Source organism: Oncorhynchus mykiss, chromosome 8 (assembly GCF_013265735.2).
Source record: "Oncorhynchus mykiss isolate Arlee chromosome 8, USDA_OmykA_1.1, whole genome shotgun sequence".
Lineage (NCBI taxonomy): Eukaryota > Metazoa > Chordata > Actinopteri > Salmoniformes > Salmonidae > Oncorhynchus > Oncorhynchus mykiss.
In genome coordinates this window covers 23,144,829-23,158,485 of record NC_048572.1, presented here as the reverse complement: position 1 = coordinate 23,158,485, position 13,657 = coordinate 23,144,829, and the positions used below count along the sequence as shown (strand labels likewise).

The 13,657-nt window shown below is 43.0% G+C and overlaps 2 protein-coding genes across 6 annotated transcripts; one reads left to right on the top strand and one right to left on the bottom strand.

Moving 5' to 3' along the window:
- Positions 1 to 2,817: 2,817 nt before the first annotated feature.
- pex3 (peroxisomal biogenesis factor 3) lies at positions 2,818 to 7,205 on the bottom strand. The gene is made up of 12 exons (XM_021611992.2): positions 6,973 to 7,205; positions 6,558 to 6,689; positions 6,298 to 6,379; positions 6,154 to 6,197; positions 5,920 to 6,041; positions 5,663 to 5,729; positions 5,476 to 5,530; positions 5,193 to 5,343; positions 4,222 to 4,292; positions 3,999 to 4,130; positions 3,748 to 3,844; positions 2,818 to 3,652 (listed from the first exon to the last, which is right to left on the bottom strand). Exons 1-12 carry the CDS (start codon positions 7,043 to 7,045, stop codon positions 3,569 to 3,571), a joined length of 1,110 nt encoding a protein of 369 aa, XP_021467667.2. The 5' UTR covers positions 7,046 to 7,205; the 3' UTR covers positions 2,818 to 3,568.
- Positions 7,206 to 7,236: 31 nt separating this feature from the next.
- Positions 7,237 to 12,028, top strand: adat2 (adenosine deaminase tRNA specific 2). Of its 5 annotated transcripts, XR_005052838.1 has the most exons (8): positions 7,237 to 7,482; positions 7,938 to 8,042; positions 8,621 to 8,771; positions 10,197 to 10,303; positions 10,484 to 10,556; positions 10,672 to 10,746; positions 11,140 to 11,189; positions 11,874 to 12,023. XR_005052838.1 is itself a non-coding variant. In XM_021611996.2 (7 exons), the coding sequence occupies exons 1-6, from the start codon at positions 7,384 to 7,386 to the stop codon at positions 10,698 to 10,700; spliced, it is 564 nt and encodes a 187-aa protein (XP_021467671.1). In that variant the 5' UTR covers positions 7,237 to 7,383; the 3' UTR covers positions 10,701 to 10,746; positions 11,140 to 12,028. The 5 variants fall into 5 exon arrangements, 4 of the variants coding, with proteins under 4 accessions (XP_021467671.1, XP_021467672.1, XP_021467673.1 ...); XM_021611996.2 differs by having other exon boundaries at positions 11,140 to 12,028; XM_021611997.2 differs by lacking the exon at positions 11,140 to 11,189.
- Positions 12,029 to 13,657: the final 1,629 nt, after the last annotated feature.

Below are 13,657 nucleotides of genomic sequence, written 5' to 3'. Positions count from 1 at the left end.
ATTGAATGAGAGGTTATTTTCCTGACACCACGCTCCCGGGGTCCCTCACCTCCTCCCTGTAGGCTGTCTTGTTGTTGTTGGTAATCAAGCCTACCACTGTAGTGTCATCTGCAAACTTGATGATTGAGTTGAAGGCGTGCATGGCCACGCAGTCGTGGGTGAACAGGAAGTACAGGAGGGGGCTGAGAACGCACCCTTGTGGGGCCCCAGTGTTGAGGATCAGTGGAGGGGAGATGTTGTTTCCTACCTTCACCACCTGGGGTTGCTTGTCAGGAAGTCCAAGACCCAGTTGCACAGGGCGGGGTCGAGACCCAGGGTCTCAAGCTTAAGGATGAGTTTGGATGGTACTATGGTGTTGAATGCTGAGCTGTAGTCAATGAACAGCATTCTTACATAGGTATTCCTCTTGTCCAGATGGGATAGAGCAGTGTGATGGCGATTGCATCATCTGTGGACCTATTGGGGCAATCCAAGCAAATTGGATTGGGTCTAGGGTGACAGGTCGGGTGGAGGGCATATGATCCTTGACTAGTGTCTCAAAGCACTTCATGATGACAGAAGTGAGTGCTACGGGGCGGGGCGATAGTCTTTTAGTTCAGTTACCTTAGCTTTCTTGGGAACAGGAACAATGGTGGTTCTCTTGAAGAATGTGGGGACAGCAGACTGGGATAGGGATTGATTGAATATGTCCGTAAACACACCAGACAGCTGGTCCGCGCATGCTCTGAGGACGCGGCTAGGGGTGCCGTCTGGGCCGGCAGCCTTGCGAGGGTTAACACGTTTAAATGTTTTACTCACGGGTGCCACGGAGAAGGAGAGCCTACAGTCTTTGGTGGCACTGTATTATCCTCAAAGAGAGCAAATAAGTTGTTTAATTTGTCTGGAAGCAAGACGTCGATGTCCACGACAGGGCTGGTTTTCTTTTAGTAATCCGTAATTGTCTGTAGACCCTGCCACAAAGGTCTTGTGTTTGGGCCATTGAATTGCGACTCCACTTTGTCTCTTTACTGACACTTTGCTTGTTTAATTGCTTTACGGAGGGATTAACTACACTGTTTGTATTCGGCCATGTTTCCAGTCGCCTTGCCATGATTAAATGCGGTGGTACGTGCTTTCAGTTTTGCGCGAATTCTGACATCAATCCACGGTTTTAGGTTAGGGAAGGTTTTAATAGTCACAGTGGGTACAATATCTCCTATACACTTCCTTCTAAACTCGCTCACCGAGTCAGCGTATACGTCAATGTTATTGTCTGAGGCTACCCGGAACATATCCCAGTCCACGTGATCGAAACAATCTTGAGTTTCTGCCTATAGGAGGGGAGCAACAAGATGGAGTTATGGTCGGATTTACCAAAAGGAGGGCGGGGGAGGGCCTTGTGTGCATCGCGGAAGTTAGAGTAGCAATGGTCGAGCGTGTTACTCACTCGTGTATTGCAATCGATATGCTGATAGAATTTAGGTAGCCTTGTTCTCAAATTAGCTTTGTTAAATCCCCAGCTACGATAAATGCAGCCTCAGGATATATGGTTTCCAGTTTGCATAAAGTCCAGTGAATTCCTTTATGGCTGTCTTGATATCCGTTTGCAGACCACCCTTCTTCTTACAGGAGAGATGTTTATTCCTGTAGGCGCAATGCACTGAAAATCTCGTTGGCTGTACGGACTCCGACAGCATGTCCCCAGCTAGCCATGTTTCCGTGAAACAGAGTATGTTACAATCCCGGATATCTCTTTGAAAGCAACTCTTTACCTGATTTCGTCGACTTTGTTAACTAGGGACTGGACATTAGCGAGGTGTGCGCGCATCCAAAGCCTCACTAAGTTCAAATTCCCTGGGAGGTGCAGACAAAGGAGCCGCTTTGGGAAAGTCGTATTCCTGGTTGTAGTGCTGGTTGTCACAAAAATATGTATTTGTTTATGTTTCACCTGAAATGGCCATTTTATATTCAAACACTTTATATCTAATCATATCTTTTCTACCCCGTAACATACTAAAATGTGTAGTCAAGTGAAAAAATATAAACCAGAAAAGGAGCTTAAAATGAAATTGAAATGTGAATCAATGTGTTTATCACAAAGGTCAATAACTAGATGATGTCATGTTTAGTCACACACTCATATCATATGAACGATGTAATCTTTGGAAACAAGGGTTTGGGAGGTTTTGTTTGCCATCAGTATTTTCTAGAACTCATAAAACATGCCAACTACACAAAATACATGTTTTTGGTCATTTTCTTTATGTTTAACTTCTTAAATAATGGTGGCGGATCCATTTGTAAAATAAATACTGTGAAATTAACAAGGAAAGTAATCTAATGTATTTCCTAATGACATTTAATAGAGCTGTACTTGTCCCATAGGAAGTTTTTATTGAGCAGGTTGACATTTATTGATATGAATCTTGTCCTGGAGGCAGTACTAAGTGAATTCCACAAGCTGGGCCAGCTGCTAAGTCAAAATTGGCTATATATCGTTAAAAATATATATATTTTTGGTTTGTTTTAAGATTTTGGGTTTTAATTTAAGGTTAGGCACAAGGTTAGGGTTAAAATCAGATTTGATTAATTTCTAGCTGTGCCATCTAGTGCTACCCTGCAGAGCAGCCTTCATGAGTCATCCGAATAAATGCCAACCTGCCTTTATTGGCAGCTTGAGGGAGTGAGGGAGTCAACGTTAGTCCTTAGTTCTGTGCTGCCCTCTGCTGCTGCGCAAAGGAACTTCTTAAATCAACACTACAGTATGATACAGAAGCAGCAGTCAATGAAACGGCAACCTACATTTCTGTATAATAGGAAACACAAATCAATACTGAATATATTAAATCATGTGTTTATAATTTGCAATGTCAACACTACAGTACTTACATTTTCTGTTGTCATTTAGAATGTTATGTTACAAAATATATAATACATAGGCCTACATTCTCACCTCTGAAATTTCCCAATTTCCATGATTTAAGAAAACAAACCTTAAAGATTACATTTCCAAAGAAGAGACAACATAAAAAGTGCAGAATGATGTATTAGACAATACTGAACATTGTTAAACAGGAATTAGACTGAGGTTTAATGAGAACTTGCTGCCTTGATGACACAGCACTGTTGATATTGGTAGATTAAAGGTCAAAATGGAAGGTTGACTCTTCAACAACAGTAATAGAAAGGAGGAAATAGTTCAAACTCAAAGTGACAGTTCAACTTATGGTTAATGTATCGAAACAACGTCTACGTAAAGTGGGACAAGGCTTTCAGGATTTTATTTATTTTTCATGACACAGGAAAGTTACTTTGATTCAGAGGAGTCTGGCTGGCTGACTTTATAAACCGTGAGCCAAAAACTCAACTTCCCAAGATGAAGTGGGTATCTCACCTTGAGGTCTACAGCTGGAGTAGGCGGCAGTTCATGGCATTACATTCCACAATGGAACAGTCCTCAAGTATTCTGACATGGTACAGCGAATAAGAGCATTTCTTCCTCCATTCGTGATGTCCACAGCAGGCAGCGTCATGCAAAGATACAGAGCAGGAAGAGCGGGCCAGGTCTACCAGGAATATGTCAACTCCCTTATTTCTGCAGTTCATGGGATGTGCTGAATGTCTCATACACATTGGCAGCAAACTCCTTCACTTGGTCTATCATCAGGAGATCCTGCAAAGAGGAAAAGTGTAATCCTTAGACTCAAGACTTAAAACATGCTGGGATTCAAAAATGGAAATCCTTCCCAAAGGCAAATTAGCTCTTACCTGTACAAAGTGACTTGGTATTTCACTGCAGATGGAGTGGATCTGTCCATTCACAATGGGGATGATTTTGGCAACTGGGAGACTTACATGCGAGAGACTGAAAGAGATTGTGGAGGGGGCATTAATTGATAGGTAGATTCATTTTATACAAAAAAATGTTTTTTCAGTTGTAGAATTCAGAAAGTGATTTACTATGACAAGTGACCTCCCATAAATTGCTGCCAACTAAATTAATCCACAAAAAAACAGACCTATCAGGTGTAGTGATGGGGGTGGAGTCTCCTTGTGCTCCGGGTGGGGGCCGGAAAAACTCTGCCATGTTGTCAAGGAAACGGTTGAAGCCCCTGTTCAGGCAGGTGTTGAGTACAGTGCCGAAGTCCGGGCTGGAGAACAGAGGGGACACAGTTCAGCACACACACACGCAAGATAAACCTCTCTAAATAAGGGTCAATGAGTGTTAGGCCTCCATTTTACCTTTCAAGCATGTCTCTGGTTTCATTGAGCAGCTTTATTGTAGTGACATCATTCTCCGTCAGACCACAGGCCTGTCAAACAATTAAATAATGTAAACCCTAGTTTTAACCCAAATAAACAAAACAAAAAAATACATAAAGTTGTATGTGTATCAGTTCATGACCATTAATCTGACCAGGGTTGACAATCCAGCAATGGTTGGAGCCGGTTCAGGGAACAGAAACGAAAACCAGATTTTTATGTATTTATTTAGGAACAGAACCGGAAGCCATCTATACTGTTCCGGAACCAAATCGTTATTTTAAAAGCATGGGAACCAGTTAATAACATTCCAGGTATTTTTTTTTCCAGTCCCACAAAAACTCTAAGAAATTGCCTATGCAAAGCCCTCCCTCTGTCGTTCAGAAACGTATATGCCAGTGTCTGCCTGCCAGCTGGAAGTCTTTGCCAGTTGGTGTGTGTGTAGGCTACCTACCCCTCCCATCTGAAGTATAAGTTACTGTAGCCTACAGCTGGCCAAGCTAGTGGAACTCGCTTAGTACTGCCTCCAGGACAAGATTCATACCAATAAAAAGCATGATTCAGGCATTAGGGAGATATGTTTAAAATAATAGATTAACTTTTTCCAAGTTAATGATACTATAGCTTCACATTGGAAGTATTAACTACAAGAGGTAAGACTTGTTTTTAGCTTGTTCCCTAGCTAACATTTGCTCTGGTCCAACGTTAAACCAACTCGGAAGTCCAAAAGACATTCAAAGTTCCTCCATAGAAGCCACTCTTTTTCCATAGGTATAATTCTGTGGGCCTAATTCAGATAATGCATGTCATAACAAGATGCCTCCATCCCCTCTCGCCTCACCCGCAAAATTTCAGTTGCATCTTGTGCCCTACACTGTTTTTGCTGGTTTAGTTTGCTGGTCGGAACAGTAAAAAAATATATACAAAAATGGTCAGGTGAGGGCTGTCACCTGTGCAGCCAGAGTGTTCTCCTCGTCAGGCATCATGTACCAGGAGAGAGGTCTGTGTGTGGAGCCCCCATCTCCCTCCTCCACCTGGGCTCTGATCTGGTTAAGGTGCTGCTCCAACTCCTGAAGGGACAGACTCTGCTTCAGGGACACCCTGGGTGGGTGGGTGGGGAGACAGACACACAGTCACTGACAGACAGGCAAAAGCATCACATATGACTTAATCCTCCTAATGTGGTTTGAGGTGCTGCTGTGCACTGCGTGCATGTGGCTGGCACTGACTCACCCGCCCAATGTGTTCTGCACAGCTTTCTTAACCGCTGTTATCATCTCACTCAACCCTTGGGAGTCAGAGAGAATCCGTAAAATGCAAGGATGCTTTATAGCCTGTAGAACTCATTTAGGCTAATCAACAGATGACTTGTTATACTAAAGGCCTAGCTATTTCAGAAAGCAGAGTAATTGTCTCTTACCATCCCCAAGGAGGTGCTGGATGCTGGAGAGGTATTGTTGTTGCACATCTGGAGGGGCCAAGGGCATCTGGTGGAGCACAGAACACAAAAATGGCATTTATAGACCACCCCACATCCAGAGATGGTTTTATGGACACAGACAAAGCCAATTCCTGAACAACAAAAAACATTTTAAATAGAGATTCTCCAGGCTAAATGTTTGTCTGGGAATTAAAACTACCCCATAGGGTACAAGAGATTGAAGCTTAAAGGCTTACCATGCCACTCTTGCTGACAGAGTTGTCCAAGTATAAGTAGCCACCAATGATATTGAGCTGGACACGGAGTAAAACAACCAACATACATGTACTGTACACAGCCACAACACTTCGGGTGAAACCTGGGGGAATAGGAAAAAAAGAGTGATTCCATGACAAACCTGTATATCAAGTGATCAAATGACTTTAGTTATTGATTCACAACGTAATTGCTGTTAAGGAACAATAACTTACTAATAATCTTCAGGTCCTCCCATATGTCAAGTTTATTTGCTGGTCTAGAAGAGAAGACCAGCAGATGTCATTAATACCTTAAACTAATAATTTTGTTTAACTATAGCTTAAGCAATTCCCCAACAGAGGTCATAAGACACTTACTTGCTCTTCAGCAGTGTAGTGAGGCTCTCAGAGTTTAGATGATGTAAAATGGCTTCTCTTAATGTAGGGAGCATTGACAACACTAAAAAAAAAAAAACATGAAAAAAAAAGCATTAACAGGGAGTCAAACTGCACAAATAGGAATATGAATTAATACAGCAGTAACTCAATCAATTGACATAATGAGTGTTGCGGGAGATTTCTGGGACTGTTACTAGGCTGAAGATGATGTGCCGATCAGGTAGACAGCAGTACTGTACCTGTCATGTTGCACGTTCTCTGGTTACTCTCGAAGTGGAACTGACGTCGGGCTTGAGCGATGTACTCTGATGCCTCACGCTCCTGCATCTCTCGGATTTTCTTTTGAGCATATTTACCAAGAAAGTACACACCTGGAACCGGCAAACGTAAGGTCAAGGTAGCTAGAATGAGATTAGCTATTAACTAGATTTACCTACCACGATTATATTTCAGGACATTCATTGTCTATCCATTTACATAACTTAGCTTCATATATGCATAATCGTCAAAGTTTACATTAAACATTTCTAATAAAGTCCAGACCCACACAGGTAAACATTATGGCTTGCTAGCCAACTTTTCTAAATAATGAAAACGTTAGCACTTGGCTAACTAGCTCAACGTTATCTTGATAGCGTAGCTAGCTAACGTTACCTCCGACAAAAGCTCCAGCGAAAATAAATTTCCTTTTGTGGCGCTTCAGAAAATTCCACGTAGACGAAAACATTTTTGAGACGACTTATAAAACAGAAGAAACAAAGCACCCAACCGTGTTATTTTCCACAGTCGCACATGACACGAATTTGAACGCTAGCTACATGTCAAACACGGAGGTGGGAAGCTGCGCAAAGCAACATCGATTGATCAGTGTTTCTGCGATCATCTGCAAAATAAATGCCTGCGTGGTCCGTCCAATATTATCTTCCCCTTCAATGTGCGCAAATTTGTTCCAGGCAGACGGTGGGGATTTTATAACTGTCGCATGAGCTCTCTGTAATTGGAGTAGCTAGTTGGTGTGCGTTTGTGTAATCTAATTTATCTAGTTTCTCAGACTGTACATTCAACATGGGGACAGAGCATGTGGGGAATGATGTCGTTTCTAAAGAGAACTTCCAGCCATGTGCCGAAGACATACAGAGGTGGATGGCTAATGCCTTTGACATGGTTGGTTTGGCATAGGGCAGCGTTTCCCAAAGTAGGTATTCGAGATCCCATGGGGTGCAGGTTCTGGTTATTGCCCTAACGCTACACCGCTAATTCAATTGATTAAAGCTTGATTTGCTTTGTAGTGCTAGGGCAAAAACCAAAACGTGCACCCATTGGGGTCCCGAGGGCCGAGTTTGGGAAACCCTGGCGTAGGTGCAGGACCTATAGCTACAATGCGCCGTTGGTGGTCGGTGTTTAGTTCTTTAGGGGTTTCAATAACTTTTAGAAGACGCCAAAACAAATCAGTTACTTTTCTTTTGCGTTTTCACTATGAAGACGCAAAAGAAAAGGAACGGAACCGCGACCACCAACGGCACATTTTGGCAAGGCAGGACAGGTCAATCCCACCAGTAAATTACAACACACTATTTTAAATGGCACTTGTACTAATAATAATCTCCACCTCTTTACAGGCAAAAGAAGCCTTGGAGAATGGTGAGGTGCCTGTTGGATGTCTCATGGTCTACAACAATGAGATTCTTGGAAAAGGGAGAAATGAAGTGAATGAAACAAAAAATGTGAGTAACTTAATCATTTCAGCTGAGCTATCACAGGCAAACACATCTCCTCAATGGTTATTTGCTGTGGTTATTGCCTTGCACGTGTCCGAACAAAGGCAATAACCAAAGCTATACCGGTACCCTAATCTAGTGGTTCTCAAGCCTCTCCTCTTGGATCCCCAGACGTTTCACAATGTTGTTGTAGCCCTTTACTAGCTCACCTGGTTCACCTAGTCATGGGCTTGAACTGGCTCACCTGGTTCACTTAGTCATGGGCTTGAACTGGTTCACCTAGTCATGGGCTTGAACTGGTTCACCTAGTCATGGGCTTGAACTGGCTCACCTGGTTCACCTAGTCATGGGCTTGAACTGGCTCACCTGGTTCACCTAGTCATGGGCTTGAACTGGCTCACCTGGTTCACCTAGTCATGGGCTTGAGGATTAGTTGACTCAGAAGTGTTTGATCTATTCCAGAGCTAGCACATGGAAGTGCTGGGGATCCCAGAGGAGAGGTTTGAGAACCACTGGAATCGTTCTCTTTCTCCTATCCTTCCAACACCATGCCTGTTAATGTTAGCTGTCTCTGTGTGTTCCAGGCCACTCGCCATGCTGAGATGGTGGCTCTGGACCAGGTGCTGGAGTGGTGTCGTCATAGAGACCTGGACCCCAGGACAGTGTGTGAGAGGACTGTGCTCTACGTGACTGTGGAGCCTTGCATCATGTGTGCAGGAGCTCTTCGCCTGACCAGTATCCTTATGACCTCATCAACCAGTCTCCACTTGGGTTTACCTAGTTTACTGTAGCATTTGTGTAGGTTTGTTGTGAGGGTTTACCTCAAATGACTCTGTTTTAGATGGCCAATCAAAAATGTATATTTTGACCAATGGGTAAAATAATATGTTGTGTAGATAATCCTCCAAGAAAACCAATGGTCCAAACCTCATGTCTCATCATGATCCGTTCAAAAATTATTGTAGTTTTGACCCTTGTAAAATGGGGGTGACTAAATCAATGGAGGCCAGAGGGAAAAAAAGTGGTCAAAAATCTGGAAAAACAGCTAGGCTGGATCCTGTGCAAGAATGAAGGTTACTGGCTACCTGACAGGGTGACTTTCCTGTTGAAGTCGTCATCTGTCTTCTCGAATACGCAGGACATAGATTAATATAGATGTAAAATGGTTATCGAGTTTGAGACATGGCATGTAGCATTTTCACATTTTAGTACACATTTGAAATTCCTGTTCTTTTCAGAAGATTTCTCACCAAACAAGCGTATCTGTGAAATGTCAACGGAACACTGAGCGTATACCAAGCTTTTTATTTTCAGTCATTCACGTTTAATTCAGCTCGTGTCAAGCTAATTTAGCCTTTTGTGACCCGCTGAAACAACTCTAAAGACGACAAATGTAAAGTCCTCAAATTGTTACGAGAAACCTGCTCCGCTATGTCAAAAGAGCTCGGTGCTTATTATTGGATGTATTAGGTTAATTAGGTTATGACATCTGACTTTTTGGATATAATGTTAATGATCTGTTAAAGACCCCACTGAACGATTCAGAATATTTGCAATCATATGTCTTGGTAAAATGTATTTTACTAACATAAGGAAGTGAAATTTCATCACCAAAGCTCGTTTTCACCCACTCTTGGAAGAATGGGTGGACACCCTACTCTGTAGGACATGTCCGAGAGCGAGTTTGTTTTGCCTGATGCCCCGAGTGGGTGGAAATTTCACTTGAGGTCCAATAGAATGGTCTAAAATGTGCGAACTCCGCACACCCGCGGCACCCGGCGATTCAAAATGAACTCGCCTTGCGTTTTAAACCTCATTATCCTTTTTAAATTGTGTATATATATATATATATTTTACCCCCTTTTTCTCCCCAATTTCGATCTTGTCTCATCGCTGCAACTCCTCAACGGGCTCTGCGGCGAAGGCCGAGTCATGCGTCCTCCAAACCGCGCTTCTTAACACCCGCCCGCTTAACTCGGAAGCCAGCCACACCAATGTGTCGGAGAAAACACCGTTCAACTGACCACAAGAGTCAACCTGCAGGCTCCCGGTCCGCCACAAGGAGTCGCTAAAGCTTGATGAGCCAAGTCTGTAGTGCCTTAGACCGCTGTGTCACTCGGGATGCCCCTCATTATCAATTTTACCTTAACAGTGCAACAGACATTCCTCTAGTGGTCTATGGGTGTAATAATGACAGGTTTGGTGGCTGTGGATCTGTTCTAGACATTCCCTCGGCTGATCTACCTCACACTGGCTCATCATTTAAGGTACAATATGTCGTCCAGTGTTCACAGCATTCTTTTTGAACCCAGTTTCTCTTTGTGCTTTTGTTGGAAAGAGACTGATTATCTCGTGTTGAAATGCATCCGAGCCTAGTCTAGAGTTGAGTAGGATCATTAATTGACTTCAGGAGGGCAATGATTAAACAATTGCTCCTTCATTTTCAGTGTATCTCTGGCTTCAGAGCAGAGGAAGCAGTGGAGATGCTGAAGACTTTTTATAAACAGGAGAACCCTAATGGTAAGAACTGCTCTTTTAGGATTTATCTCATTCTGTAACCAGCAGTATACGTATCTAATTATTATCATGTACATTATAGTTGCACAACTTTAAAAGACAGTTTTTTCCATTTCAGCTCCCAAGCCGAAGACGAGGAAAGAGTGATATTTTGTTGGTGTCCAGCAGGGGGCTCTAGACTTTAAGAAATGAGGTGAGGAGCAGAGAAGGATGATGTAAATGGAGTAGCTAACAAAGCTTTTTCCCTAAACAGACTTGGATTTGTCTTTCTGACAAAGGAATCAAATAGATTTTTTTTGTGTTCTCACTTATTTGCTCAGACGTTTGTGTTAGCACTCATTTTCATTTTCATATTATTGACAGTATATTAGACCCTTACAGTATAGTTTGGCTGGACACAAACGTCTGGAAAGTGGCTTGATTGTGATGCTTTGCAGGCTCTGTATCTTTCCTGTGTGGTTGGCTATGTGAGGAGCTGCTGCTGACTTTATTATGGTTATTAGTGTACTGTACCAAGTAGACAGAAACTGTCCGGTCTGCATTATTGTCTGGGTTCTCTTCTTCTCCATGTTCTCATCTAACCCAGAATGTGATCTCACTCCGAGCACCCTGGGTCTAGGATGAGCTGAGCTTAAGGCAGGTACCGGGGGCCCCTCAGCAACCTCTAAAGGAGCTCTCTCTCTCTCTGGCGTCAGTCATCAACTGCCGTCATGGATCTGAAATCAGTGTTGCCCCCCGAGGCCATTTCCCACTCCAATGTATCATGTCTGTGATAGTTTCTGGGTTTGTTATGCATGTCTTGGATTGTTAAGTACTGGCGTCGTCATGTACAATAGGATGGTGGGGTTCTCTACTTTGAAAATGTTGTGATTACTAAGTGGCATAGCTGCTTTGTGATTTATTTATTTTCTGCTGAAGAACAAATACATATTCACAGCATTAGTCTCAGCGGGAGAAGGAACACTGAATAGTATAATAGACTGGGAGCGCCCATGCAGACAGTCCTGTCTCTCCTACTGAATGACTAGGCCAGACTTCACTGCAGAGGGACCATATTTCAATGTGGGACCAACTTATTTCAGATCAGAAAGGAGACAAATGTCCGTTCCATCGTCTCCCGCAGGTATTTTGATCTCAGTCTCAGTAACCACCAACACTCACACCAGCACTGCAGTTTGGTGTGTGACAAACGGAATGTGTTTGTAGCGTAGAGCACAGCTGTGAGGGGTAATAGTCAGTCTGAAGCGCCTCCCCTTCACATAGCAGCAGGCCGGCAGCATCCCTCAGCCTTAAACCCTTAGTGGTCTCTTCCCTGGACAGGATCAGGAACAGAGGAAGTAACCGCCCAGTCAGCATCAGACAGTTCCGGTTGTACCAGCTCCAAGTGACTGCTCCACACTGACCTGCTGTAGCTTTCACTATTGTTTAAAACTCTCTCTTGTAAATCTAATAAAACTTTTTTGAAATGCACAAAATGTTCTCTTTATTTAGTTCAACTACGTGTGTAGTTTATTCACCAATGTATATGTAAATGTTGTGGATAAACACTTTGTGAAGGTGACAATGTAAGTTTGAAGAATTGCGAACCTCTAGCTAGTGATCACCATTGCTATATCTACAGGAAATTTGACAATTTATTTCAGATTTTCAGTAACTGACTGGTGTTTGAGAGTTTTCTACAATGAGAGAACAGTGATTATCACCTACCGGGTGCAGTGTAATGATTCTTAATCGCTTAATACCGTCACGTCCCCCTGGATATGTGTGTTATGACTCATTCCTTTAAAGGTTTCAAATCTTTGATGATTGCGGCTGTGGCGAGTTAGATGCAATCTCTTGCCCTTGGCTACATTCTAACTATACAACCCCCCCTGAAAGTCACTCCTGTAGAGCTCTGCTGCTCCAGCCAAAGTACCACTCAGGATCCCTGCCTCAGACTGGCACAGTACACTTGCTCAGCTGCCCGCCCGCCCACACACATCCGGCAGACACGCACACACACACCTTGCCAAAGGATCTGTACTCTGTATTTTCTGTGCTTGGAGGCTGCAGGGGTTGAGAACCATCACAGTGAGTACTTGGAGCCACAATGCAGGGCTATATCTGGGCCTCCATCTTGTGGCTGCAGATTTAGCTGCATTGTTTTCCACCTAGTGGGGCCTGGAGACAGAAAAGTTGCATTTAAACAGCTTTTACCTCCAATGATGTTGATACACGTCGAGCGGTAATGTTATCTGGCTCTGGCATTTCTGCCTGTGAGTTTGTAGTCATGACACTTTTGATTGGCTTTGACTAAGCCTTGCATGTTGCTCAAGCTTTTCCTGCTTACCGAACACCGTTTTTGCCCTAATTACTATGCTAATGTATGCCAGCAAAATCCTTCAAAATGCATTCAATTTGTCACCTCCACATGGGGGACCGGCAGTGTTAATGAGAAGACTGAAGTGTCGTTCTCTTGTTATCAAGCTGACAGAGAGCCTGCGACTGTGCACACATTCCGCCATTACAAAAGTGTATACAAAACAACTTACCCGGGCAAAGATGTCATTCTCTATCAGGATGAAAAACCACAGTTGTCAAGACCACCTATTTCTGTTTCACTAGAGAAGGGTTTCATTTTTCCATCTAATTGGGCTGACAGCTGTTATTACAGGAGTTGGTTCTGGTGGGACACTTTAAGAGGTTTTGCTGAATATAAAAGTGAGGATAGCTAGAGAGGAGATTTAGTATGCTCTGGTATTTGCCTGTTTTGGCTCTGTTTAAACATTGGTGTTAATAGGGTTGTAATAAATTGCCAGTCTGTTTAAAAATGATAAACAGCAGCGGAGATCATATCACTCTCGAAATAAACGTACAGCCACTCAAAGAATGTACCAAATGTTTCTATTATATACTGTGGTATACTTACATTATAGGCTAACATATTATTTCGAGAGAGCTTTTGAGGTCTGTCTCCCAGAGTCACTAGAGCCTTGGAATAGCTGTGAATAAAAATACATATTATGGGTACATTTCTTCTGCATTGAGCTTCTGGTTATTTAGTGTGTCTTTACGGACTGGAATGTGTGTGTTTCTCGTTAAGAGCTTGTCCAGCGCTGCACAAA